This window comes from Balaenoptera physalus (genome assembly GCF_965194825.1).
Source record: "Balaenoptera physalus genome assembly, chromosome: 19".
In the NCBI taxonomy this organism is placed as follows: domain Eukaryota; kingdom Metazoa; phylum Chordata; class Mammalia; order Artiodactyla; family Balaenopteridae; genus Balaenoptera; species Balaenoptera physalus.
In genome coordinates, this window is record NC_138900.1 from 39781562 (window position 1) to 39807626 (window position 26065).

General features: G+C 44.0%; 1 protein-coding gene across 1 annotated transcript in view; it reads left to right on the plus strand.

Annotated features, from left to right (window-relative positions):
- The window catches only part of LOC309648436 (liver carboxylesterase-like), a 34622-nt gene extending 8572 nt beyond the window's left edge, over positions 1-26050 (plus strand). Inside the window, exons 2-8 of the mRNA XM_082437024.1 lie at positions 8283-8387; positions 11243-11281; positions 15709-15849; positions 17446-17526; positions 17798-17945; positions 25316-25388; positions 25667-26050. Of these exons, the coding sequence (XP_082293150.1) occupies positions 8385-8387; positions 11243-11281; positions 15709-15849; positions 17446-17526; positions 17798-17945; positions 25316-25388; positions 25667-25850 (669 nt within the window). The 5' untranslated portion in view covers positions 8283-8384 and the 3' untranslated portion in view covers positions 25851-26050. The remainder of the gene's footprint in view (positions 1-8282; positions 8388-11242; positions 11282-15708; positions 15850-17445; positions 17527-17797; positions 17946-25315; positions 25389-25666) is intronic.
- Positions 26051-26065: the final 15 nt, after the last annotated feature.

Consider the following 26065-nt stretch of genomic DNA (forward strand, 5'->3'; position numbering starts at 1 on the left):
TGACTTTCACTCTCTCTGCCCTAAAAGCAGTGGTCATTGTTCTGTCATCTTTCAGCTTCCAAAGTGCTGTTGCCATCGTCTCCTCTTCCACTTTGGACACATGGGCTTGTGCCTTTACAGACTTTATTTTACTGTCCTTTTAGAAAAACTGGGGGAGGGAGTGAAAATAAATTCAGGTTTTTATCCTCCTTCTTTAATAGCCAGTGCCACACTGCTTTTTTTTAATGAACACTTAAAAACAATATTATGTATGTTTCTACACTTTTGACTGCTACATAGCATCCCATAGTAGAAATACTTAGTAAATTATTTAACCATTTACTATCGTTGGTCATAGGTTATTTCATACTTTTTACTACTATCAGTATCATTGAGGTGAACAATCAGTCTGATACAGACATCTTAGGGCTCATTCAGAATTATTCCTCAATAGAAAATAGCTAGGGCAATGAAGATACCCTTTTTAAGTATTTGGATAGATTTTGCCAAATTGCCTCAAGAAAGGCTGTACTAATTTATCTCCCACGTCAGTGGTGAAAGTTCCTGTGTTTCTACACTCTTGTCAATACTGGGCACAACCATTAAAATAGTAGTGAGATGATTCCTTGCCAACTTGACAGGTACAGTTTGAGTATCTGGTTTTAAGTTGCACGTCTTGATGTTCATGCTTATTGTATATTGAAACGACATTTTTTATGGTGTAGCTTGAAGGGTACTTGAAACCTGGGTGATGGGTTGGGGGAACCGTGGACTGACTCAGCCTCCCACATACACACTTGTGCCCACCCCTCAATGTGCTCCCAACCTGCTTCTATAGAAGGACAAGTAGGCACAGAACAGACAATGATTCAGGGGATCTCAGTTGGTTACAACTTCCCTGTGGCTCCTGTGACCTTTCAGAGTGAGAACTGAGAGCTCACATCAGTAGGTCCTGGGATTTGGCAAAACTTTTTGCCATCTAGTGTTTTGGAAACGCTTATGTCATTATTCTTGCTGAGGCCTGTGGGAGCCCCAAAGGCCAAGCTTTCACCTTCAGAGAACTTATCTGTCTTTGAAAAAGAGAGCTCACCCTCCACCCTCCCAGTGAGTGTTTGGGAGGTTCCTTTTCAGAGTAACCCTCTTGGCCTCTCCAGTAGCTTACCTGCTTCTGCCAGATTCTACTTTTGGAAACACCCTTGTTATCTTGTCATTACCATTGCAATGGCTCCCCATTGTCTGTCCAGGGTGAAACCCAGTTCTCCTTAGCTTGGCACTCGTGCCCGCTGTCCTTTATTCACCTTTCAGCCCCTGCTGACCTCCCCAGGGAGCCTTCAAATCCACCTTGCACTGCTGCTAATGTCCTTTCTTCTCTGTCCTCCAAATTCTGTTCACCTCTTAATGCCCAGTATGATCAGAAGTCATGGAAAGTTTGGGGCATTTATATATATGTATATATTTTGACAATTCCAGGATAAAAAAAAACACACAAAACACTTCTGTAGTTGGAGGTCACTGTATTTGCCCAGATGTCTATAAAATATCTATAATAATAATTTGAACTTTTTCCAGAATATAATTCAATCTTAACTTTCCTAGGTCTAAATTTTTACATGTCTTTCTGATTCACCCTTTTTCCTTTTTGACTCTTAAAAGGATGAAGGAAAGCTTTATAGAGTAGTCCTAGCAAGTAGGGACTGGATTTACAACCAGGCTACTGTAATTTAAATCAAAGAAACAGAAAAACTCAGTGTTTACCAAAGTGTAGTACTTACTCCCAGAGTTATGCAAGGTCATTTTAGATGGTGTGCAAACAAACTTTAAAGGGTTTATATAATGGTTACATGTTTATTTTGCTATGAATTAGGAAAAAAATCTCTAATATCAAATCCATGATTTAATGGCTATTAATTGTGGCAGGAATTGTGGCTAACCGTCCATTAAAATCCATCCTACTTTGTTTGGTGCACAACCAGACCACGTTTCCCAGCCTTCCTTGCAATTAGACTGACCATGTGCCTAAGTTCTTTCCAGTAGAACCTGAGTGGAAGTGAGGACTGTCACGTCCAGGCCTGGCCCAATTTTCCCCAATATTCACTCCTTCCTGCTCCTCCCCACTCCAGCTGGACGAGATTTAACACCAACTACAACATTAGAAGCCATGAATTAAAGATGGCAAAGCCACCATTGTCTAGATCAGGGGTCAGCAAACTATGGCCCATGGGCCAAATCTGGTCCACCACCTGTTTTGTTTTTTTAACATCATTATTGGAGTATAACCGCTTTACAATGGTGTGTTAGTTTCTGCTTTATAACAAAGTGAATCAGCTATACATATACATATATCCCTATATCTCCTCCCTCTTGCGTCTCCTTCCCACTCTCCCTATCCCACTCCTCTAGGTGGTCACAAAGCACTGAGCTGATCTCCCTGTGCTATGCGGTTGCTTCCCACTAGCTATCTATTTTACATTTGGTAGTATATACAAGTCCATGCCACTCTCTCACTTCATCCCAGCTTACCCTTCCCCCCTCCCCTGTGTCCTCAAGTCCAATTCTCAATGTCTGCGTCTTTATTCCTGTCCTTCCCACCACCTGTTTTTAAAGTAAAGTTTTACTGAAACACAGTCACGCCCATTTGCCTAGGTATTGTCTATGCTGCTTTTGCTACAACAGTAGAGATGAGTAGTTCCATGGAGACCATATAACCTGCAAACCTAAAATATTTACTACCTGGTCCTTTATAGTAAATGTCTGCTGACCCCCTGGTTTGATCCCTGAATGGAGGACAGCCACCTTGTTGACCTGAACCACACCCAAGTTCTTTATATAACAAGAAATAAGCCACTAAATTCTGAGCCTATTTGTGACCATAATTTACTCCCCTCTCGCAATACATTCTCACTCAACAGGAGCTAAACTAGGCAGTCCCACATGATTGCCCGATGGAGACGGCATGACCACCAGTTGTTTGTACCATGTAGGGTGACCACTTGTGCCCATGGTGAGTGACTCTCTCCCCACTGGGAACCACCCCCACGCCAAAATTTCCACAGGTACTCTGCCTCAGTCAGTCCTAGGACTTGACTGACCCCAGGGTGTCTAGCAACACAATTACAACAGAGCATCAAAGCCCTTGAGAGGTGTGAACATAATGTGATTTCTGCCCAGTGATTTAAGTATCAAAAGGAAGAAGGTCCCTGAAGCTCAAGGAAATGGCTACAGTAATGATGACCCTTGATGAAGCCAATGCCTGGTCACCTAACAGGTGGTCATATGGTGGACAAGTTTGTCCCTGCCCTTATATTGCTAACTGACCATCAATGGTCCACTTTTCCCATTGAGTATTTATTTTCAGGTATACACTTTTGTAAATCAATTAGAGGTGTTATTACCTATATACTTATTCACTTTTTATTTTTACCATTATTTTAATTTTTTAAAATACAATGACACATTTTCCATGCTTACTATTGGTACATAGTAAGTTATACAGGTCTTCCCTTTATGGAAATGGTGTAAAAATTTTTTTGAATAAGTTTGTTAAAATAAAAAGAATTAATCTAAAGAAAACTGGTAATAGTAGTACAGATGGTATACTGATATGGCAAAAAAACATGATGTTATTATGAGAATAACTGAGGTTCCAGAAACACTGCATATGTCTAGGCTGCATTGGAAAATGCCATATAATTCTAGATTCACAGAATGTTGATCCAGGGTAGGTGGTGCATGAGAGATCACCTCACCCATAGCCACCCCTGCCTCTCACCACTCCCTTTCCAGAACAGATGCCCGTATGTCAGCCAGTGGGGTTCCCAGAGTTCTGGTCTCCCAGTGCAGTGTTCTCCATCATAGACAAAGCCCAGTAATGGGCCTAGTAGGACACAAGCTCATATTTGTTCAGTGCTTCTTTTAGTGTATGCTGTCCATATATCTTTTGAGTAAATTGATGGAGATGGAAAGGTTTGGGGGTAGCTAACTTAGAGGCCCCACAGGTGTCTTCTCTCCTAAGACCTGCCCAACTGCTTAGGAGTTAGGGTTAGTTCCTAGGATTTTACTTTCCAGATCATTTAGTTTCATATGGGAAACCTTAGGGAGTTCCCCAAAGGAAAAGTGATAATCCCAATCAACTGCCACTGAAACCTAAGAGCTGTATTACTTATAGCTAATGTGATGCCAAAAGATTATACACATTAAGTGAAACTGAGGTTTGGCTTCAGGTTTGGTAGACTTCAGCCTCACCCACTTCTGCAGAGTCCTTATGAGCCAGGAATGGGCATCCAGACTGCAGCCATTCACAGCAAGGTCTGGAAGGGGCTGCCTCTGTTTTTGAAATTATGGGTGTCACAATTGGGTATGTGATTGAACAGTGAGATTAGGAGAACAATTCATCCCTTCTCTTTATATTTTGCTAAGACAGCATCCTACAGTCTTCATAGGCTAAGAACTAGGGCTGTGTTCCTAGGTTAGAAAGGCCAGATGGCCAGGGCAAAAGGCTGGATGGTTATTCCTTGACAGGTGTGTGAATTTGTGTGTTTGAGTGTCTGTGCGGTGTGGTGAGTGATTAGAAACAGCCTTGTTTTCTGCTTAGGAGGACCACCTGGGCTGTCCCGTGTGGATAGAGATAGGGGTGCTCTTTATTGGGGTGCTCCTATGACCCATGATTCTGTCCCAGAAAAAGTAAGGGAAGGATCCCAGACAGAGTCAAATTTCATAGAGGCAATCTTGTCCAAGGGCTAACTCTAATGCTGTCACAAAGTCCCCATCCCTAACACAGGGCTTCCCCTTACTGGCCTGCCATAGTGGCTAGAATGAGTGAAAATGAGCATCCTTTATAGAATTTTGGTCTCCAGAAGCTTCATTTCAGCTATAACCTATGCCCTTAGCCAAGAACTCATGAGCTTTTCTGGGATTGTCTTGTGTTTTATAGATGCTGGTTGCTTAACTCTCTCTGATAACAGTATTGGTCTGGCCTGGACAAAAGCAGGCTTGCTAAATGAAACTGTGAAAGCAGTGTGAGCATAGAGAAGGTACAGCTGCCTCTTACTGTGCTGGCCTGACTTAAGTTTTAAAATGAAACTATAAAGTCTCTTTGCATCTGTCTCTATGTTTATGTGTGTAAATATGCTTGTTGTAGATGTATGTGTATTTTCTACCTCTAGATGGCATTTCCAAAATTAATTTGTAAAAAGAGCTCTCTCTATTTAATTGGTTTAAGAAAACTTAAGTGCTTACATAAGTCAAACTCTCAGAAATATAATAGAAACTAGCCCAAATGTTTCTCAAGTTCATATGATCTAAAATAGTCTTAAGTAAATAAAAGCTAGTTTAAATTTATTGGGGTTGTTAGTAAATATAACTTGTGCCACATTGAGAAATTTACTATGAAAATTTATGTTCCTAAAAAATGTATTAAATGTATTTTAAAATTTTTAAATAAGTTGAATGAGTTTTAATATCAAAAGTAAGCTGGTACAAAATTAAAATTTGGTTTTCTCACTGTTAAAAGGACAGTCTTATTGGACTATTGGTCTGTTCTTCATAAGAGATTGTGAAAGGTTTTTCCTTACCTTTTAAAATAATCTGCCTAGAAAACAAAGACCTTGAGACTTGTTAAAATAATCTACCTACGTTTCTATGTTGTCTTTGATTACTTAGGTAAAACTAGTCCTCTCAGTAGTAAAAGAGCTAAGTTTTGCTCAGAGTATATCACCTTCTATATTTGCCTGAGAAGTCTTTAATTGTCACTTTGGTTAAGTAGATAACTAAGTATTGTTTCACAGTGACCTGTGATCCTGTTTGACTTAGTGTTTTTAAACCTTTTGTTATTTTTGACAAACTTCCCCAAAATCAAATTCTAAATGAAATCTTTTTTTTTTTTTAAATTTATTTATTTATTTATTTATTTATGGCTGTGTTGGGTCTTCGTTTCTGTGCGAGGGCTTTCTCCAGTTGCGGCAAGCGGGGGCCACTCTTCATCGCGGTGCGCGGGCCTCTCACTATCACGGCCTCTCCTGTTGGGGAGCACAGGCTCCAGACGCGCAGGCTCAGTAGTTGTGGCTCACGGGCCCAGCTGCTCTGCGGCATGTGGGATCTTCCCAAACCAGGGCTCGAACCCGTGTCCCCTGCATTGGCAGGCAGATTCTCAACCACTGCGCCACCAGGGAAGCCCCTAAATGAAATCTTTTGACCTCAAACTAACTTTGGGATTTTTTGGAGGGTTCCTGGAACACCTTAAAAAATTTATTCTCTCTCCTTTAAAAAAAGAAAGATGTTAAACTAATTAGGTTTATTTACTGTATTAAGTTACATGGGACGCATTGTCAGAAAAGAAGTAATACTAAGCTTTTCAATGTTGCATTTATGTTGGTATGTATTGTAAGTGTTCCAGAAATTGCATGAAATTCCTAAAATCTGAGATGCCTAGTATGTTATCACTTGTAATTCCAGTTATTATCTTAAAATGTTGTGTGTGTCACAGAAATAACCAAATTTGCATATCAATTGCATTGTAATGAACTCTAATCAGATCTTTAACCATGGCTATTTTAAGTCTTTTGTTATTTACATATAGTTATTGTTTTACTCTGATGCTTTTGCAAAAGCGTTCCTACAAAAGTGTTTCACCTTCAGAGAAATTCATAGAAAGGATTCTGACAGGTACTCTAGAATACAGATTCCTGATAACTTTCAGATCATACCACAAAACTGGGTAAGAATTTTCAGAACTCTAAGGAAAAACTAGGTTCATAAAATTGCTAACAAAAGATCGAGATCAACAATAAGTAATTACATAGGACTAAATGAACTGATAAAGATCATTATAATTTTTGGTGATGACTTTTTGTTTGAAACGTTGCTGGTTCTCTTATATTTTGTTTTTCCAGATTTAAGGAAACCTGTTTTCCTTCTCTTGAAGCTATTGACAAGTTAAATCATTTATACCGTTGTGAACAAAGACGAAACCTTTACTTTTTCTCCCTACCCAATCCCTTCAAATTTCAGAAACTCTTGAGTATTCTTTTCATGCCAATATAGTTTGCTGTTTCAGTAAGTTCAATAAGAGTCTGTTCTCCTTGTAACAGAACACAATAACATTGGATATATTATCAAAGTTTTTTTATTAATTAATTTACTTATTTATTTTGACTGCATCCGGTCTTAGTTGCGGCATGCAGGCTTCTTAGTTGCAGCATGTGGACTCTTAGTTGAGGCATGCATGCAGGATCTAGTTCCCAATCAGGGATCGACAAGTGAGAGAGAGTGAGAAAGGCTGCTGTGGCCAGAGCAGAAAGAGCAGACGGAACCTGGAGTGAAGTGAGGATGGGGCCATCGGCAGGGCCATGCTGCATAGGACCTGGTGAGGACTTTGTCTTTATTTGGAGAGCGTTAGGAAGCCAAGGAAAGGTGAGCAACAGGGAGGCTCTGCTGAGGAGTGTGCGCTGGAGTCATTGATGTGGAGCGTTTTCGTCGGGCTGTGAGAGCTGGTTAGGTGGACGGGTGGGGGCAGCAGGCAGACGTAGAGGGACTGCCTGGTGAGCAGGAGGGGAGGAGATAAGACACCAAGAATTTAAACAATTGTTGAGACTGGTTTTCAGAATTCTTTGGCTATTAACAGCAGAAGCCCATTGATCAGGCTTAAGTCAAGAAGGGGGAGTTTATTTAAAGGAAACAAAGGTGGCAGAAATGGTGCTGGATTTTGCTATCAAACAGGACCAGAAATTGGCAGAATGAAGAATCCAAGACTCTTATTCTTGCTCTCTCTCTCTCTCTCTCTCTCTCTCTGTCTCTCCCCTCTACTTCTTCATGTGCCTTTTTATTTAATTTTTCACCAAATACATACTGAGCATTGATTGTATGTCAGACACTGGACCAGGCTCTGGGCAGCCCATGTGCACTCTCCATGGTCCCACCGTCATGGAGCCTGACTTCTCTCCTTCTGCATTTTCCCCTCTGGCTGCACTTTGCAAGTGTCTAGCCTGAGGCCAAAAGGCTATTAATTTGGGTGAGCCGAGATTTGAAATTAGACAGTGGATTCTGGATTCCATGCTCTTAAGCCCCACTCCATGCTGCCTGTCTTTAGATGTTCAGCTTTGAGATCATTATGTCCACTTGAACAGAGATAAGGCAGCAGAGGCTGAGGAGTATAATTGGCACGTCTGGGATCCAGGACATACTGGTCTAGAGTATCTTCTGCTACCATGTGTTGACTTTAGAAATTGAGGTTGGAACAGAACACCTCTTTATTGATGGAGGGAAGAGACATGGCTCTTGAATTCTGCTGTCACCTGTGATCTCTGCAGAAAATTGCTGTCTTTGCTGGGTGTAAAACCACCACCTCGGCTGTCCTCATTCACTGCCTGCGCCAGAAGACAGAAGACGAGGTCTTGGAGATAACGCTGAAGATGGTAAGTACATCCACTCTCGTGGCCACACAAGCTCCCCGTCCTGTAAACTTGGCCCCAGGCTTCATCATTTCAGCTGTCCCCTTGCCCTGGAAAAACTACCTGGGACAGTTTCTCACCTCTCAAGAGCAGTGTCAGAGCTCTGGATCTGAATGGGGAATTTCCTTCTTTCTTTTTTATTATGGAATACCTCAGATGTTAGCAAAGACAAAAAATAACGTAATGGGGCTTCCCTGGTGGCGCAGTGGTTAAGAATCCGCCTGCCAATGCAGGGGACATGGGTTCAAGCCCTGGTCCAGGAAGATCCCACATGCCACGGAGCAACTAAACCCATGCACCACAACTACTGAGCCTGCACTCTAGAGCTCGCGAGCCACAACTACTGAGCCCGTGTGCCACAACTACTGAAGCCCGCACGCCTAGAGCCCATGCTCTGCAGCAAGAGAAGCCACCGCAGTGAGAAGCCCGTGCACTGCAAGGAAGAGTAGCCCCTGCTCACAGCAACTAGAGAAAGCCCATGCTCAGCAACGAAGACCCAATGCAGCCAAAAATAAATAAATTTATTTAAAAAATAGTAATAACATAGTGAACAACTGTGTAATAACTCCTCATATCTATCAAAACTTACTTTTTCCAATATTGTTTTCTGATAGCTTTTTTATATATAACTATTTTCTTTATTGTAAATATATATATGTCACATACAATTTACCATTTTAATCATTTTAAGTGTACAATTCAATGGCATTAATTTCATTCATAGTACTGTGCAACCATCACCACTATTTCCAAAAATTTTCATCATCCCAAACAAAAAATCCCTACCTCTTTAAACAGTAACTCTACATTCTCCCATTCCCCCCAGTCTCTGGAAACCTCTAATGTACTTTCTGTCTATGAATTTGCCCATCCTAGATTCATTCGTATAAGTGGAATCTGATAGATTTTTAAGAAATTAAACATTACACATTCTCAGAGGTAATTACCATCCTGAATTTTGGGAATGGGGTTATTTAGAACAAAGATTTTCAGAAGGGTTGTCACAATTGTCTTGGTTAATTTAGAAACCACCTCAATTATAATCCAGTGGTGGCCCAATTTTCTAGATTTTCTGTATGTCTGCCTCAATAGTGATTCTCACATAAACATATATCTACCCATTCATCCATCCAACCATCCATCCATCTATTCATCCATCCATTCATTCATCATCTTATTATACATCTGTCCATCCACCAATGAATCCAATTCATCAATATCTTTTCATCAATCTAATATCAATTCATCTATAGCATTCATTCATCTGTTATCAATCATTCATATATCTGTATTTCATCATCCATCTCTCTAACATCAATGATCCATCCATCACCTAATCTGCTAGCTATTGTCCATCTATCCGCTTATCCCCCCAATTCACCCATACTCCAGGTATGTCACAGAGAAGGTGACATTTCAGGATTGGTGGATGGCTATGGTAGTGGGTCATCACAGGAAACTACAGCACAACAGATACCCAGAGAATAACACATTTAGAGCCAGTGGGAGCTATTGGAGTAGCCCGAGTGCCTGGCCTCTCTGTCTGGACCCTGGACCCCTGCGGATGCTCCTGGACCCCCAGCGGCCAGCCTCCAGCACTGGACTCTGCTCTGTTTCCATGGGTTAAGTCCAGTGTAGCCTTGGATCCTGGTTTCTCAGGCTCAAATAAGGTGACCAATGTGTTCAAAGACAAAAACACAACTGTTTCCTGATGCCTGGAAAGAGGTAAATTTATTTCAGCAATTCTCCATGTGGCACAAGAGACCCAGCTTATAAGGGGAGAGTCGGTGACTTTGGGAGAATCCAGAGAACCTAAGAGCCCATGTTATCCTTCTGAGATCTTCTGAGATCACATAGAGGTGTTTCCATGATTATCCTCTCTCCCCAATAACATACGCGGGCACGCGCGCACACACACACACACACCTGGATTGCAGGGCCACAACCCATAACGGAGGGACCCTTACTGGGACTTCCTGCATACTGGTCAGGCCTGTTAGCTACAGTGTCACAATAAAATCAGCACAATCTTGGTGAACTCACAACAAAGAGAAGCATGGGGGGGGGGTGAATTTCAGTGAGCTTGTATGAGTCAGGATTTTCTAATGCAGGAGGAGAAAACTCATCTCGAAGTGACTTGAGAAGAGAAGGGGATATGTTGTAACAGAATCTTCAGGTAACTAACTGAAAAGTCCAGGAGTTGATGGCTTCAGGCATGTCCGGATCCAGATGCACATATGATATTATTAAGACTCTGTCTCTATCCCTCAGTTTTTTACCTCTCTGTGTTGGCTTCACTCTCAGGCAGATTTGTCCCCTGGGGAGGTTAGACAACAACAGTATTCTAGACTTACATCCTATCTGCTTAGAAACCCTCTTTCCCAATAATTCCAGCAAAAGTTTTGGGTAAACTCTATTGAACTGACATGGGCACATGTCCATCCCTGAAGTAATCCCTGTCTTCAGGGAGATGGTACACCTCAGATCACATATAGATGCCTGGAATCGTGGAGTGAGACTGGGGAAGAGGGAGTCCCCCAAAGGAAAATTGGGGTGTTTTGCCTGGAGGAACAAGAAGGGGAGATGGATGGAGGGCAGGGCAGGCACAAGCAACATTCCTCTCCAGAGCTCCCCTCCCCCGTCCCATACCTATACCCTGTGCTCATGCCCAGGGGAGCTGGTGCCCTGCCCACTTCCTTTCAGCCCAGCCAGGGTGGCACCAGGAGGGAGGACTTGATACCTTTGATGCACAGCTCACAAAGATTAGCTTTTCTCTCAGGAAGCCTTCTCACCCACAACCTCTGCCTTTGTCTTCACAGAAATCTTTCCCTCTTGATTTACATGGAGACCCCAGAGAGGTAAGGAGCTTTGGTTTCTTGATTATAGGTTTTAAGTCTTTAAGCTCTAGTTGCATATGAATGAAAGAAATCTCTCTTGTGAAATCATAGTAACTCGTTGCATTTACCCTGCTGAGGCCAAGAGAGGGACAGAGTATTGCCTGGATAGCACAGGGAGGAGGACCAGTCATAGCACACAGAACCTGTTCCCCAGCTCCCAGTCCAGTGCTCTCTGTCATCAACTCTGTGTCCCCTGGACCCACCTACCCCCTCATCTTGTTTACATTCCTAAAAATGCCCTGTTGGGGGAAGGCTGGACTAGAAACTTCCACTGTGAGGAGTGGAGAGAACTGGACAAGGGGCTCTTCAGGAGCCGTCACGAGGAGCTCAGATCTTCTCCTGGGAGGCGGCAGGGGTGACTGGCTGTGCAAATTGCACTATTTGCAGGGCTGTGAGGAAAGGAGTCATGAATCTCAGTCCTGAGGACACTACCCTCCTCCCAGCCACGCAGGAAACTCAAACAGCAGCCTCCCATCTCCTTCCTCCCCTCCCACCTTCCAATGCTTTGCCAGGTTCCGATGGCATTACCTCTGCAACATCTTATGTCCTGGCCTCTCTGCTCTCTCCCTGGGGAGAGTAACACTTACCTTAAAAGGTGTAGAGAGGATTAAATGAGGTTCATTCAGTCATTCAACAAAGAGTTTTTTTTTTTTTGAAGTATAGTTGATTTACAATATTGTGTTGGTTTCTGGTGTACAGCAAAGTGATTCAGTTATACATACATATACATATTCTTTTTCATATTCTTTTCCATTATGGATATTGAATATAGCTCCCTCTGCTATACAGTAGGACCTTGTTGTTTATCTAGTTTATATATGGTAGTTTGTATCTGCTAATCCCAAACTCCTAATTTATCCCTCCCCCACCCCTTTTCCCCTTTGGTAACCATAAGTTTGTTTTCTATGTCTGTATTTCTGTTTTGTAAATAAGTTAATCTGTGTCATATTTTAGATTCCACATTTAAGTGATATCATATAGTATTTGTCTTTCTCTTTCTGACTTAACTTCACTTAGTATGATAATCTCTGGGTCCATCCATGTTGCTGCAAATGGCATTATTTCATTCTTTTTAATGGCTGAGTAATATTCCATTGTATACATATATATATATATACCACATCTTCTTTATCCATTCCTCTGTCAATGGATATTTAGGTTGCTTCCATGTCTTGGCTGTTGTAAATAGTGCTGCATGAACATTGAGGTGCATGTATCTTTTCGAATTAGAGTATTCTCTGGATATACGCCCAGGAGTGGGATTGCTGGATCATGTGGCAATGCTATTTCTAGTTTTTTAAGGAAATGTTCTCCATAGTAGCTGCATCAATTTACATCCCCACCAACAGTTTTTGTGCCAATACCACACTGTTTTGATTAGAGTAGCTTTGTAGTATTGTCTGAAGTCTGGGGTGGTTATACTCCAGCTTTTCCAACAAAGATTTGTTCTTTTTCCAACAAAGATTTAATTAGCACTTTACTACGTGCCAGGACCTGATTTATAAGCTGGGGATATAGCAGTGGAGGCCATGCAGACACAATCCCCTGCCCCCTTGGAGTGAGGGTGGCAGACAATAGACAAGCAAACAAAATATGTAGTATGTTTGATGATGGTGTATTTGGTGAAGGGAAATGGGGATAATTTGCCAGTGGTTTGAATTTGCAGAGCAGGGTCAGGGAATAGCTGGATGCAAAGGTGACATTTCAGCCAAGTTCTGGAGGAGGGGAGGAAGCCAGTTGTCAGGAAACTGGAGGAAGAGTGTTCCAGGCAGAGGGAACAGCAAAGAACATGAGACAAGAGGCCAGTGTGGCTGGTGTGAGGGGAGAGAACAGGCTTGAGGCTAAAAAAAGAGTGGAAGGTGGGGGTGGTCCTTTAAAGGACTTGGATTTTGATTCCAAGTGAGATGGGAAGTCTTGGGAGGGTTTTGAATAGAGGAGTGACAGGGTCTTAGATTTTGCGAAGGGCACTTTGCTGTGTTGAGGTTGATGTAGGGAAGGGGCAGGGCAGGCACAGGGAGACCAGCTGGGGAACCTCTGTGCTGGAATAATCCAGGCCTGGGATCATGGCAGCTTGGACTAAGGCTGTAGCAGAGGGGGTGGGGAGAAGAGGTTTGGGCCTGGAGATAGATAGATAGATAGATAGATAGATAGATAGATAGATAGATAGATAGATAGAGATACAGATATATAGAGATATATTTTATGGAAGTATAGTTGATTTACAATATTGTGTTAGTTTCAGGTGTACAGCAAAGTGATTCAGTGACATATATAAATATTCTTTTTCAGATTATTTTCCATTATAGGTAATTACAAGATATTGAATGTAGTTCTCTGTACTATACAGTAAATCCTTGTTGTATATCTATTTTATATGTAGTAATGTGTATCTGTTAATCCCAAACTCCTAATTTTCCCCCACCCTTTCCCCTTTGGTAACCATAAGTTTGTTTTCTATGTCTGTGAGTCTGTTTCTGTTTCGTAAATAAGTTCAGTTGTATCATTTTTTAGATTCCACATATAAGCAGTATCATATGGTATTTGTCTTTCTCTGTGTGACTTACTTCACTTAGTACGAGAACCTCCAGGTCCATGGATGTTGTTGAAGTAATAGCTGACGGGATGTGCTGATGCACAGTGTGTGGGGCCTGAGGAGAAGAGGAGTGAAGCAGGCCCGAGTTTTTTGTTTGTTGGTTTGGTTTGGTTTTGGTTTCAGCCGCGCTGCGCGTCTTGTGGGATCTTAGTTCCCCAACCAGGGATCGAACCCTTGCCCTTGGCAGTGAAAGCATGGAGTCCCAACCACTGGATCGCCAGGGAATTCCCTCCTCTGGGTTTTTTGACCTGAGCAAGGTGGTACATGAGGCCCACACAGAGCAGCCACTAGCACCCACTCTGGACAGCAGTGTTTGCTGTCCCTCTTACTGTTGCTGGTATCAGTCAGTCCCCACTGGACACTGCCCTGGACGCCACCTTGATCAACTTGGACCCTTATTGTCTCTCTACTGCCCCTCCCCATCCCATGTCCCACGGTCCTGCCAGATTTCCCCTTGTAAACACAGGCCAGAGCATGCCGACCCCGTCTTAAAAGACAGACCTTCCTTACAAGACAAATCCCCTCACTCATGGAGTTATTCATTCAAAATGCATCTGAGTCCCTACTGTGTGCAGGCATGTGCAGAACACGTGCTCCAACATGTGACCATGTCTCTAGTCCACACCCCCAACATTCCTCCAAGCCCAGGACCCTTGGGGTTTGAGGTTCCTGGGATGAGCACTAAAGGGACACCTTTGTCACTTTGCTTATGCTGTTCCCACTCTTTAGAAAACTGTTCATTCCCCAGAGCCCACTGCCAACGGTAGGCACCTCCTCTGTGTGGCCTTCCTGGGTCCTCCTTCCAGAACGAGTTGCTCCTCTTGCTGGCCTCCTGTAGCAGCCCTTCCTGAACTGTGCAGCCTTTGGAAGTGAGCAGCAGTGGCACCCCAGATCCTTCTCCCATATCGTCAGCCATAGTGGATTAGGATTCAGGGCCTTGTCCTGCTGCATCAGAATCATGCGACAGAACCTCTCTTGCTGGCAGCTAGAGCTGGCCTGTCATTCACTGGTCCTTGCAGAGCAGAAGCAGGTCCCGGGAGCCAAAGGGTCTCAGAGCCTAGGAATTGTCCACTTCTATCTGCCATCCAGGAGGGGAATGTGCACATGGGGCTGGTGTCCAGTGCGGGATCTGTAACAGCACTGCTAATGAATCATATCTAATGTTATTCAGCCCTTTCCAGGTTCCAGGTACTGTGCTCAGCATTTTGCATGTGTTCAGTAATTTAATCCCCACAACAACCCATCTTATAGCTGAGGAAACTGAGGCACACACAGGTGAAACTACTTTCCCAAGTTACCAGCTAGTAAATGATAAAGACAGATTTCAAATCCAGTCTGGCTCCAAAAACCCCTCTCTTAATGACCACTGTGACCAAATATGAAATATAACTATACCCGAAACCAGCTTCCCAGGTGGTGACATGTGAGTCAGTTGCTACTAATCTGTGGCCATGTCAGTACAGTAGTCCCTCATTATCCTCGAGGAATAAGTTCCAAGACCCCCAGTGGATGCCCAAAACCTCAGAGAGTACCAAACCCTATATATCCTATGTTTTGGTTCCTACACATACATACCTATGATAAAGTTTAATTCATAAATTAGGTACCCGAAAAGAATAGCCAAATGCTAGCATCACTACTCTTGGATTTTGGAGCCATTATTAAGTAAATAAGTCCTGAACACAAGCCCTGCAATACCATGAGAGTTGATCTGGTAACCGAGAGGGCTACTAAGTGACTAATGGGCAGGAGACCCTGGCAACCATAATGGACATGACGCTGCCCTCTTCCCCAGAGGTTTCCTTTCCTGCCCACCGTGCTTGACGGAGTGCTGCTGCCAAAGACACCCGAAGAGATTCTGGCTGAAAAGAATTTCCACCCCGTTCCCTACATCATGGGAATCAACAAACAGGAGTGTGGCTGGATTCTGCCAATGGTGAGAAAGTGCTGGCCTCTTAGACTCGCCTCCCCTGCCCGTCACATCACCCCTCCCATCTGTGGTCACAGGACCCCTCTTTCTACGCACCCCCCTCTGGGACCTTCTCCATGATGGCCCAGCTGTCACCTAGGTGGTGTGGCCCTGGGGACCCACATCCCCACACACTCTCTGCTTGTCCTCCCATCCAAGAATCCTGAAATGTCAGTGCCAGGAGGGCTGGTAGAGATAATCATTGGGCAGATGAGAAACCCAAGGCCTGGAAAGGGGAAGGGGCTTGGGAGTTAAGGAGAGTGAGGCCTAGGACCTGCAGCCTCTCCCCTGGGCTTGGTGCTTTCATAGTTTCTCCATAAATTCCACCCACCCACACCCCACACTCTCAGTCGTCTAACTGGAAAGATTCAAAGGAGCCTGCTTCCTCCTGAGTTAAAATTGACTTCTAAAAGTTAGGGAGAGCTTTCCCTTCTGCCAAAGATAAACAAAGCCAGACACTAGTTGAAGTGGTAACAGATTTGATTCAGATACACCCTTGCTGTAGGGAAAAGATCAATTGTGAACTGAACCCAAGGCCAGGGGCGCGGGGAGGATTATCCGTGTAACTGTGCCACCTGGATTTGTTAGCTGGCATTTATCTGGAGAAGAAACAAACTTCTTCTGTCTTTATGACAGGAGGCCGTGGTGTAAGTAGAAGCAAGGCTCCCACTGAAATTAGGCCTTTATCTTCCCACAGCGACTGGAAGAGAGAGCAAGAATTACCCCCTGAATGTTTGCTTTTCATAGAGATGGCTCTCAGGTCCTGAGGAAACAGTTTTGTGTGGTAGATTTACATCTCAAGGGGCAGAGAAAGGGTTTATAATAACAAGGTTTTAAAGTAACTGTTCAAAGAATGGGTTCAGGGACCTACCTGCCTATCACCAGGTTTTGGCTAGAGCAAACGGTAAATTTTCCTGGCAGCACAGAGCTTTTTAAGGGGGCCTGGGGTCATCCTGGGGACATGGCCTTAAGCTGCTTGTAGCTGTGCTAGAGTTTGGTCAAGTCACTTAGTGCAGAGTTTTGATGGAGTCGTTATGTGCAGAGTTCTGCAGTTCTTCAGAATGATTTCAAAGATTATACCAAAAGACCAAAACCATAATGGCAGGATTTGGGGCTTTCTCAGTTATCTGACACAGGCGGGGTATTTGTGAGGTCTGTGTCATCTGCCCCAGAGCCCTCCACGTCAACACTTGGCTGGCTGAAACCTTCCCTCTCTGTCTTGATGACCACTGTGGAGACTCTAGCCTAAATATATATATATATATATATGCACGCATACACACACACACACACACATATATATATATACATATATATACACACACACACACACAAAGACTGGGACAGCTTCCCTTAACAATTACTTTATCTTCTTTGCATTCCTTGATTTCTAGATATAAAAGTCCATTTGATTCATTGATTTTGCCCAACTCGTCAAAGACCCATGCCCATCAAGACATGACAAAGTGACCTTCAGCCTGCATTGGTTTGGTTTGTTGGTCACTTCGGTTTTTCTTGCCATTACCGGCAAGATTCACAATTGCTTAACCTTTGTTTTAACAGTTCATGGGCTACTCATTCTCTGAAGGCAAGCTGGACCAGAAGACGGCCACATCACTCATGTGGAAGTCCTACCCCATCCTTGTAAGAGTCTAGGAATCACAGGAACTGGCTGAGCCCTAAAGAGGGGAAGAGTCTTGTCCCCAGTTGCAGAGCAACTAATGGCAGAATGAAGACTGGGGCTGGAGGGTTCTACTCCCATTTTTATGCCTTTCCACCTCACCACCAGGAGTGGGCGGAAGTGGTTGCACAGAACTTGAGAGGTTCACCATTAATGCAAGCCTTCCTCTCTGGCTGGAGAAGCCATGCTGTTCACTAGGGCTTGGTGGTCACTTTCACCCTTGATCTATTTCAGAACATCCATGAGGAACTGACTCCAGTGGCTACTGACAAGTATTTAGGAGGGACAGACGACCCTGCCAAAAAGAAAAACCTGTTCCTGGACTTGATTGCAGATGGGATGTTTGGTGTCCCATCTGTGAATGTGGCCCATCGCCACAGAGGTGAGTCACAGAAAGTGGACAGGAGAAGGACACTGACCGCACCAGCTTCACACTGTTTTCTTTCCTAACGCTCAGCATAGAAAGATATGTGGAGGGACTTCCCTGGTGGCGCAGTGGTTAAGAATCCGCCTGCCAATGCAGGGGACATGGGTTCGAGCCCTGGTCTGGGAAGATCCCACATGCCGTGGAGCAACTAAGTCCATGTGCCACAACTACTGAGCCTGCGCTTTAGAGCCCGTGAGCCACAACTACTGAGCCCACGTGCCACGACTACTGAGGCCCGCGTGCGTAGAGCCCGTGCTCCGCAACAGGAGAGGCCACCGCAATGAGAGGCCTGCGCACCACAACACTCCTGCTCGCCGCAGCTAGAGAAAGCCCACGCGCAGCAGCGAAGACCCAACGCAGCCAAAAAATAATAAATAAATAAATAAATTTATTTTTAAAAAAAAAAGGTATGTGGAAACTCCAAGGTCCATTCTATATGGCTTGGGGACAGTGGGGGGCACTGTCCTATTTTGGTTTCCACCAGGAGTGACTCCAAGGAAAGGATCCAAATGCAAATATTTTATTTGGGGGGTGATCCCAGAAAACACCAGTAGAGGAGTGGAGAAGTGACATGAATGGAGAGGAAGCCAGTCCACCCTGCACTGTCAAGAAAGCATCCGCTGTGGACACCTGGACCTGGGGAGCTCTGGGAAACCAGCAGAACACATGTCTCAGGGTTATCCCAAGAGAGTGGCAAGAGAGCTGGGGTATTTATCCTCCAACTTTGTCAAGACATTGGTTGAAGGCTGTTCCCAAGGGCAGTTAATTCCCTGGTGCTTTGACCTGCTGCACACATGGGCAGAGTGGTCTCTGGCTGCCAGAGACCTCAGGCAAAGAGCTGTGGATGCAGGAGGTGGAACTCAGGCTGGCATGCCCGGAAGCAGGGGATATGGGGAGGCACCGACAGCATCTGCCACAGGGCTCCGCACCTGAATTGCGGTGATCTGTGGGGCTAGAGGGAAATTCTTGGAAGATAGGTCTTGGAAGGTTTCCAAGGTCAGAGCTAGTTGCAAACTAGTTTGTTAACCAGTGCAGCTGGGGGTAGAGTGAGGCCAAGAGTAAGACCAGGAGTGTTGTCTGGAACCAAGAAAGCTGAAAGGAGTGAGCAGGAGGAGGTGTAGGGCAGGTGGTCTGGAGAATGTTGATGTCTGCAGCTGGCCTTGTTCCATTCCAGTGTGTGCTGGGTCTATCACAGGACATTTCAACATATCCCAAGACTGGGTGGGGGGGGATGTGAGGTCAGGGATGGATGAGCTCACCCGAACAGGAGGTGTCCCTTTGGGGCACCTTGTTGAGGTCGTCACTGGACCCTTCCTTTTCTAGGAGCTATCCTTCACCTAGTCTGCAAGGCAGGAAATGGTTCTCTGATCCAGAACACTCTCTCTAACTGTGCTAGAAGGGCTTTAGAATTGGGGACTTTAAAAGCATAATAAAAAGTAGCTACAGCTCACCTACCATGCCCCCAAAATTCAGGACAGTCATGTACAGGTGCTGGTTACCACTCCCTCCTCCAGAGGGTCCTGATGAAACTCTTCAGCCAGGGGCTGCCTGGGGTCAAATCTGTTCTTTCACAAACTTGGCCTTGTCTCTAGATACATGTGGTTTCCTCTTCCTCACTGTCTGTTGACCCAGCCATCCTGGACTTGTATTTTATCTGAATCTCATGACTGCATTCAGGATCTTTTTTGCCTGGACTTCCCAGATTTTATCAACATTATTCTTTCCTTTTTAAATTTTTGTACTTGTCTTACTCTTTTTTTTATAGAAAAGAACTTTTCTGAATATAAAATTAACATCTTACAGTTGTAGAACATTTTGAAAATATGGAAACACATAAAGAAGAAACTAGATATCACTCATAATTCCTCCACCTAGAAGAATCTGCTATAAATTTTTGACATATTTTCTTCTATTAATCTTTCCATATCTTACATATAATTTAAATATTAATTTTATCTTATGTTTTTGTTTTTTTTTAAATAAATTTATTTATTTATTTATTTTTGGCTGCGTGGGGTCTTCGTTGCTGCGCGTGGGCTTTGTCTAGTTGTGGCAAGCGGAGGCTGCTCTTCGTTGCAGTGTGCAGGCTTCTCATTGCAGTGGCTTCTCTTGTTGCGGAGCATGGGCTCTAGGTGCACAGGCTTCAGCAGTTGTGGCTCACGGGCTCTAGAGCGCGGGCTCTAGAGTGCAGGCTCAGTAGTTGTGGCGCCTGGGCCTAGTTACTCTGCAGCATGTGGGATCTTCCCGGACCGGGGCTCAAACCCATATTCCCTGCATTAGCAGGCAGATTCTTAACCACTGTGCCACCAGGGAAGCCCTTATCTTATGTTTTTGTTCACAGAATCCTATATTGTAAGCATTTCCTCAATGTCAGCAAAAACTCATAAAAAACATCCATCATTTCACGGAATAATGCATTAAAATTTACTTTAGTCTTCCTGTCCTAGTGGATATTTAGGCAGGGTGCCCATACTTTGATGCTACAAAAACATTATGCTCAGCCTCATGTGCATAAATCTTTAACCAAATCTCTGCTGATTTTCTTAGGATTGGTTATTAGAGATTTAATTACTAGGCTGGGCTGTAGGAGCATTTTAAATTTCTTGATACATATTGTGAAATTGCTTTTCAGTGTATAAGAGTGTGGATTTCTTTTTTATTAATTTATTTATTTTATCTTTATTGGAGTATAATTGCTTTACAATGTTGTGTTAGTTTCTGCTGTATAACAAAGTGACTCAGCTATATGTATACATATATCCCCATATCCCCTCCCTCTTGAACCTCCCTCCCACCCTCCCTACCCCACCCCTCTGGGTCGTCACAAAGCACCGAGCTGATCTCCCTGTGCTATGCAGCAGCTTCCCACTAGCCATCCATTTTACATTTGGTAGTGTATATATGTCAATGCTACTCTCTCACTTCGTCCCAGCTTCCCCTTCCCACGCCCCCGCTGTGTCCTCAAGTCCGTTCTCTATGTCTGCGTCTTTATTTCTGCCCTGCCACTACGTTCATCAGTACTGTTTTTTCTTAGATTCCATATATGTGCATTAGCATACGGTATTTGTTTTTCTCTTTCTGACTTACTTCACTCTGTATGACAGACTCTAGGTCTGTCCACCTCATTACAAATAACTCAATTTCTTCCTTTTTATGGCTGAGTAATATTCCATTGTATATATGTGCCACATCTTCTTTATCCATTCATCTGTCGATGGACATTTAGATTGCTTCCATGTCCTGGCTATTGTAAATAGTGCTGCAATGAGCACTGTGGTACATGACTCTTTTTGAATTATGGTTTTCTCAGGGTATGTGCCCAGTAGTGGAATAGCTGGGTGATATGGTAGTTCTATTTTTAGTCTTTTTTTAAATTTATTTTTATACAGCAGGTTCTTATTAGTCATCAATTTTATACACATCAGTGTATACATGTCAATCCCAATCTCTCAATTCAGCACACCACCACCACCACCACCCCCACAGCTTTCCCCCCTTGGTGTCCATACGTTTGTTCTCTACATCTGTGTCTCAATTTCTGCCCTGCAAACCAGTTCATCTGTACCATTTTTCTAGGTTCCACATATATGCGTTAATATACGATATTTGTTTTTCTCTTTCTGACTTACTTCACTCTGTATGACAGTCTCTAGATGCATCCACATCTCAACAAATGACCCAATTTTGTTCCTTTTTATGGCTGAGTAATATTCCATTGTATATATGTACCACATCTTCTTTATCTATTTGTCTGTCGATGGGCATTTAGGTTGCTTCCATGACCTGGCTATTGTAAATAGTGCTGCAATGAACATTGGGGTGCATGTGTCTTTTTGAATTGTGGTTTTCTCTGGGTGTATGCCCAGTAGTGGGATTGCTGGATCATATGGTAATTCTATCTTTGGTTTTTTAAGGAACCTCCATACTGTTCTCCATAGTGGCTGTATCAGTTTACATTCCCAGCAACAGTGCAGGGGGGTTCCCTTTTCTAAGAGTGTGGATTTCTTAATTCTCTCAGTTAAGATACTCAGATTAAAAAATAAAAATAAGGACTTCCCCCGTGGCACAGTGGTTAAGAATCTGCCTGGTAATGCAGGGGACACGGGTTTGAGCCCTGGTCTGGGAAGATCCCACCTGCTGCGGAGCAACTAAGCCCATGCCCCACAACTACTGAGCCTGTGCTCTAGAACCTGCAAGCCACAACTCCTGAGCCCACATGCCACAACTACTGAGGCCCTTGCAACTAGAGCCCATGCTCCGCAACAGGAGAAGCCACCGCAATGAGAAGCCCGTGCACCGCAACGAAGAGTAGCCCCCACTCGCCACAACTAAAGAAAGCCCACACGTAGCAAGAAAGACACAATGCAACCAAAAATAAATTAGTTAATTAATTAATTAAAAAAATAAAAAATAAAAATAATGCTGCTAATTTCATAAGCCCCTCCTAACCAAAAAAAAAAAAAAGAACATCACACTTTTAATTTGCGTATTTTTGATTGGTAGCTTTCCTTCCCTCTGCTTTTCTTATTGTTCCTAAATGTTATTATTCAATTCTGTGCCTACTTTCTTTTGAAGACTTGTGTTGTAGTTGTAGGAATTTAATAAATCTCAGAGGTTTAAGGCAGAAAGTTTTTTTAAAATAAAAGAAACAAGGAGAATATATTTTGGGCAGCATGCTGCCATAAAGTTCTCTCATTCACAAAAGGTCTTTCCTCTCTGGCTGGGTTGTGAGTTCCATTCTAAAACTTCTGAGTGGCAGAGCCAAGAATAAAACCACTCCGTACAGCAATTTCTGCCTGACCTTGAAGCAACTGTTTAATAAGTGGATTATGGGACCACAAAAGGATTGCTTCTTCCAAAAAACACCTCTTGCTAAACCAAAGTGCAATGATGGGGGGTGAGGGAGGCAATTAAATAGATTATTCTACATCCTCCTGTGGGGATGGCATATATTGTTAAGCTACTTTGTGGGCAAATATTTAATGATATGAAGCAATTATTATAGTCATATGAAATAACATATACAATAATATCCTAATTTTATATACATAAGTCGGATAAGTGCTAAAATATTAACAGAGGTTTCTCTGAGCGGTGGGATTAGATGTGATCTTTTTGTTCTTATTCCTTTTTTCTGCATTTTCCAAATGTGATTCTGTCCCCAGGAAGGGAAAAAGTGTGATATTTCCCCACCAGTCTGACTTGGGGCCTGACCCTTCCCTGGTAGAGTCACTCGCTCTGGGCCTAATGATCAATGCAAAGCACAGAGCTCCCCAGGCGGGTGGCCCGTGAGTTGGCCCTGAAGGAGCAAGATGGGCAACTCTGATGAAACATCAGCAGGAAAACTGACATCTTCTTGGGGCTTAGAGAGGGGGTAGTGAGAGCAGGGGCAGGGGAGAGGAGGAGGGAGGAACTTTACCCTTCCTCGGCCCCTTCTTCCTTCTGCCACCACCTTAGCACTCCCTGGGCCAAGCAGGAAGCAAGACCTGTGAGATGACAGAGAAAAAGGAAACGCTGAATTGTGGTTTCCTGAGACACAAGGAATAGACTCTCCCCTTTCTGCCTAGGCTTGTATTTAAATATCTGCCCTTTCAGACCAGCAACTTGGATTTACTTCACTCTTTTTGGAATACGTGTGAAAAACACCAGAAACGCTCAAAAATGGGCATAATAGAAGACACCTGTCAGGCTGCAGGTATTCTCCAAGGGAATGAAGACTAACCTGTTAGCAATGAAATACAGTAGTGTAAAGTGTGTGCATATAGACGTCCTTGTGCATGAATGCATCAGAAGGGGCTTATGTGAGTTGACCTAGTGCCCCTATAGTTATTTTGAATGGCTCTACCCAAGGTTTCAACATTCATTCATTCAATCTTCACTTATTCATTCAATAAATACCTGGCTCAAATCCTATTCCACCTCCCCCAACTATGCACCCTTAATCAAGTCACGAAATTTTTCCAAAAATCTTTTTTTCTATTATGCTGATAACCAGGGGCTTCCTGCAGGAACACACAGGGTCTGGCACACAGTTGGTTCTCACAATAGGCAGCTGCTGTTAATATTGTTGTTGTTCACTCAGGACCAGGCATGCCCCCAATTTCCTGATTGCTCACAGCGCCCCTCCCACCCACCTCTGGAGCCCTTGATACCATCCAGGGGTGCGTCTGCTGAAGTGAACTATGCATAATCCATGTCTTCCAGATGCCGGAGGCCCCACTTACATGTATGAGTTTCAGTATCGCCCAAGCTTCTCATCAGCCATGAAACCCAAGACGGTGATAGGGGACCACGGGGATGAGCTCTTCTCGGTCTTCGGGGCTCCATTTTTGAAAGATGATGGCCCTTTGGTGGCTACAGACTTGGAGTTAGGGGATCTGTGTTCAGGTCTTGGTTTGGTGGCCTTGGGCAAGTTCCTCCTTCTCTCCAGGTCTTAGTTTCCTGAATTCACCATAACAGGGTTGAAAGACAAAGAGTCCCAACCTTTCTCTTGCTCTAATGTGCATGATGGATAATGTGTATCCTTGTGCCCTCATCCATGGTCACTCTAAGAATCCAGACCTGGGCATCAGTAAGACAGGAGGTGGGTCACCTGCAGGGCCCTGCTCAGGGCTAGAATGCCACCACTCACTTCGCACTCACAAGAGCATATCAGAATGTACGTGAGAGTAAGGTTAGAATTGCTCTTAACCTTGAATCAGGACTAATATGTGTCTGTCTCTCCAACCATCTATCTATCTATCTAAAACTCATATCTTTTAATATTTTAATACATTTAAGAGTATAATATTTTAAAGAAAAACTTTTCACAGATGTCTTCAATGTCTTAACCCTCAGCAGTTACAGACAACTTGTGTGTGACACAACCCAGGGCTGTTCATGGCAGTGCCTCTGGGCGTTTCCTGGTTGGGTGACTCTTTGGAGACCTTGCAGTTTGGTTATTTTTCAGATTCTGTGAAAATGTGTGTGGGTGAAGGAAATTGAAAAAAGACCCAAAGGAGAGCATCCTGGGAGGTGGGGTTACTGTAGCAGAAACCCTGGGGTGTGGCCCTGCGACCCTGAGGCTGCAGGGGCAGGAGGGTGGGCACAGAAGACCAAGGCAGCCAGTTCATGGATTAACTACAGCCCTTCACTGAGCCCGACCTAGGTCAGTAACTGTCAAGCTTAAAGTGCACTTGAATTACCCAAGATCTTCTTAAAATGCAGGTTTGACTCAGTAGGTCTGGAATAAGGGCTCCGTTTCTGAATTTCTAACAAGTTCTCAAGGGCTGCTGCTGCCCCTGAACCACACTTTGAGTAGCAATGGCTTTGTCTCCTCCCCACAGATGGTGCCTCAGAAGAGGAGACCGATCTCAGCAAGATGGTGATGAAATTTTGGGCCAACTTTGCTCGGAACGGGTGAGCTGGTGGCAAAGACGGAGCAGGGTTGGGAAGGGTCAGGGCGTGTCTGCTGGGTGGGAGGAGCTTCCAATGTGTGAAGGTCAAACTCCCTGCCCTGTGACCTCTGACGTGAGAGCTCCCTCAGTGGACAGGCTGCCCAGGAGATGGTCAGCCTCCTGTCTCTGGAGGCATATGAGCCTTTGGCAGAGATGAAGCCAGGGGGTCCCTGACGATCTCTGAGGGTTGTTGGGACCACACAGTAGCTTTGGGGAATTTCTATGTGATTCTGTTCCCAGGAATCCCAATGGGGAGGGGCTTCCCCATTGGCCAGTATATGACCAGAAAGAAGGGTACCTTCAGATTGGCGTCACCACCCAGGCAGCCGAGAAGCTGAAAGACAAGGAAGTGGCTTTCTGGAACGAGCTCCTGACCAAGGAGGCGACAAAGAAGCCACCCCAGTTGAAACATGCTGAGCTGTGAATGGGAGGCTCAGCTGGCCTTGGGGGCTTGTGGGACCCCAGACAGGGGTATTCTGTAGAAGGTGTTTGTGGGCCAAAGAGGCATCTTATTGTGGAGGCTGGGGAATTATCTGATGGGAATAGCAGAGGTCAGGGAGGGGGAATTTCTGTTTCTGTGGCCTCAATTTTGGAAATGTTCTTTTGGAGACCAAGTCAGTGTCTTTGTCTTGGGCTGGA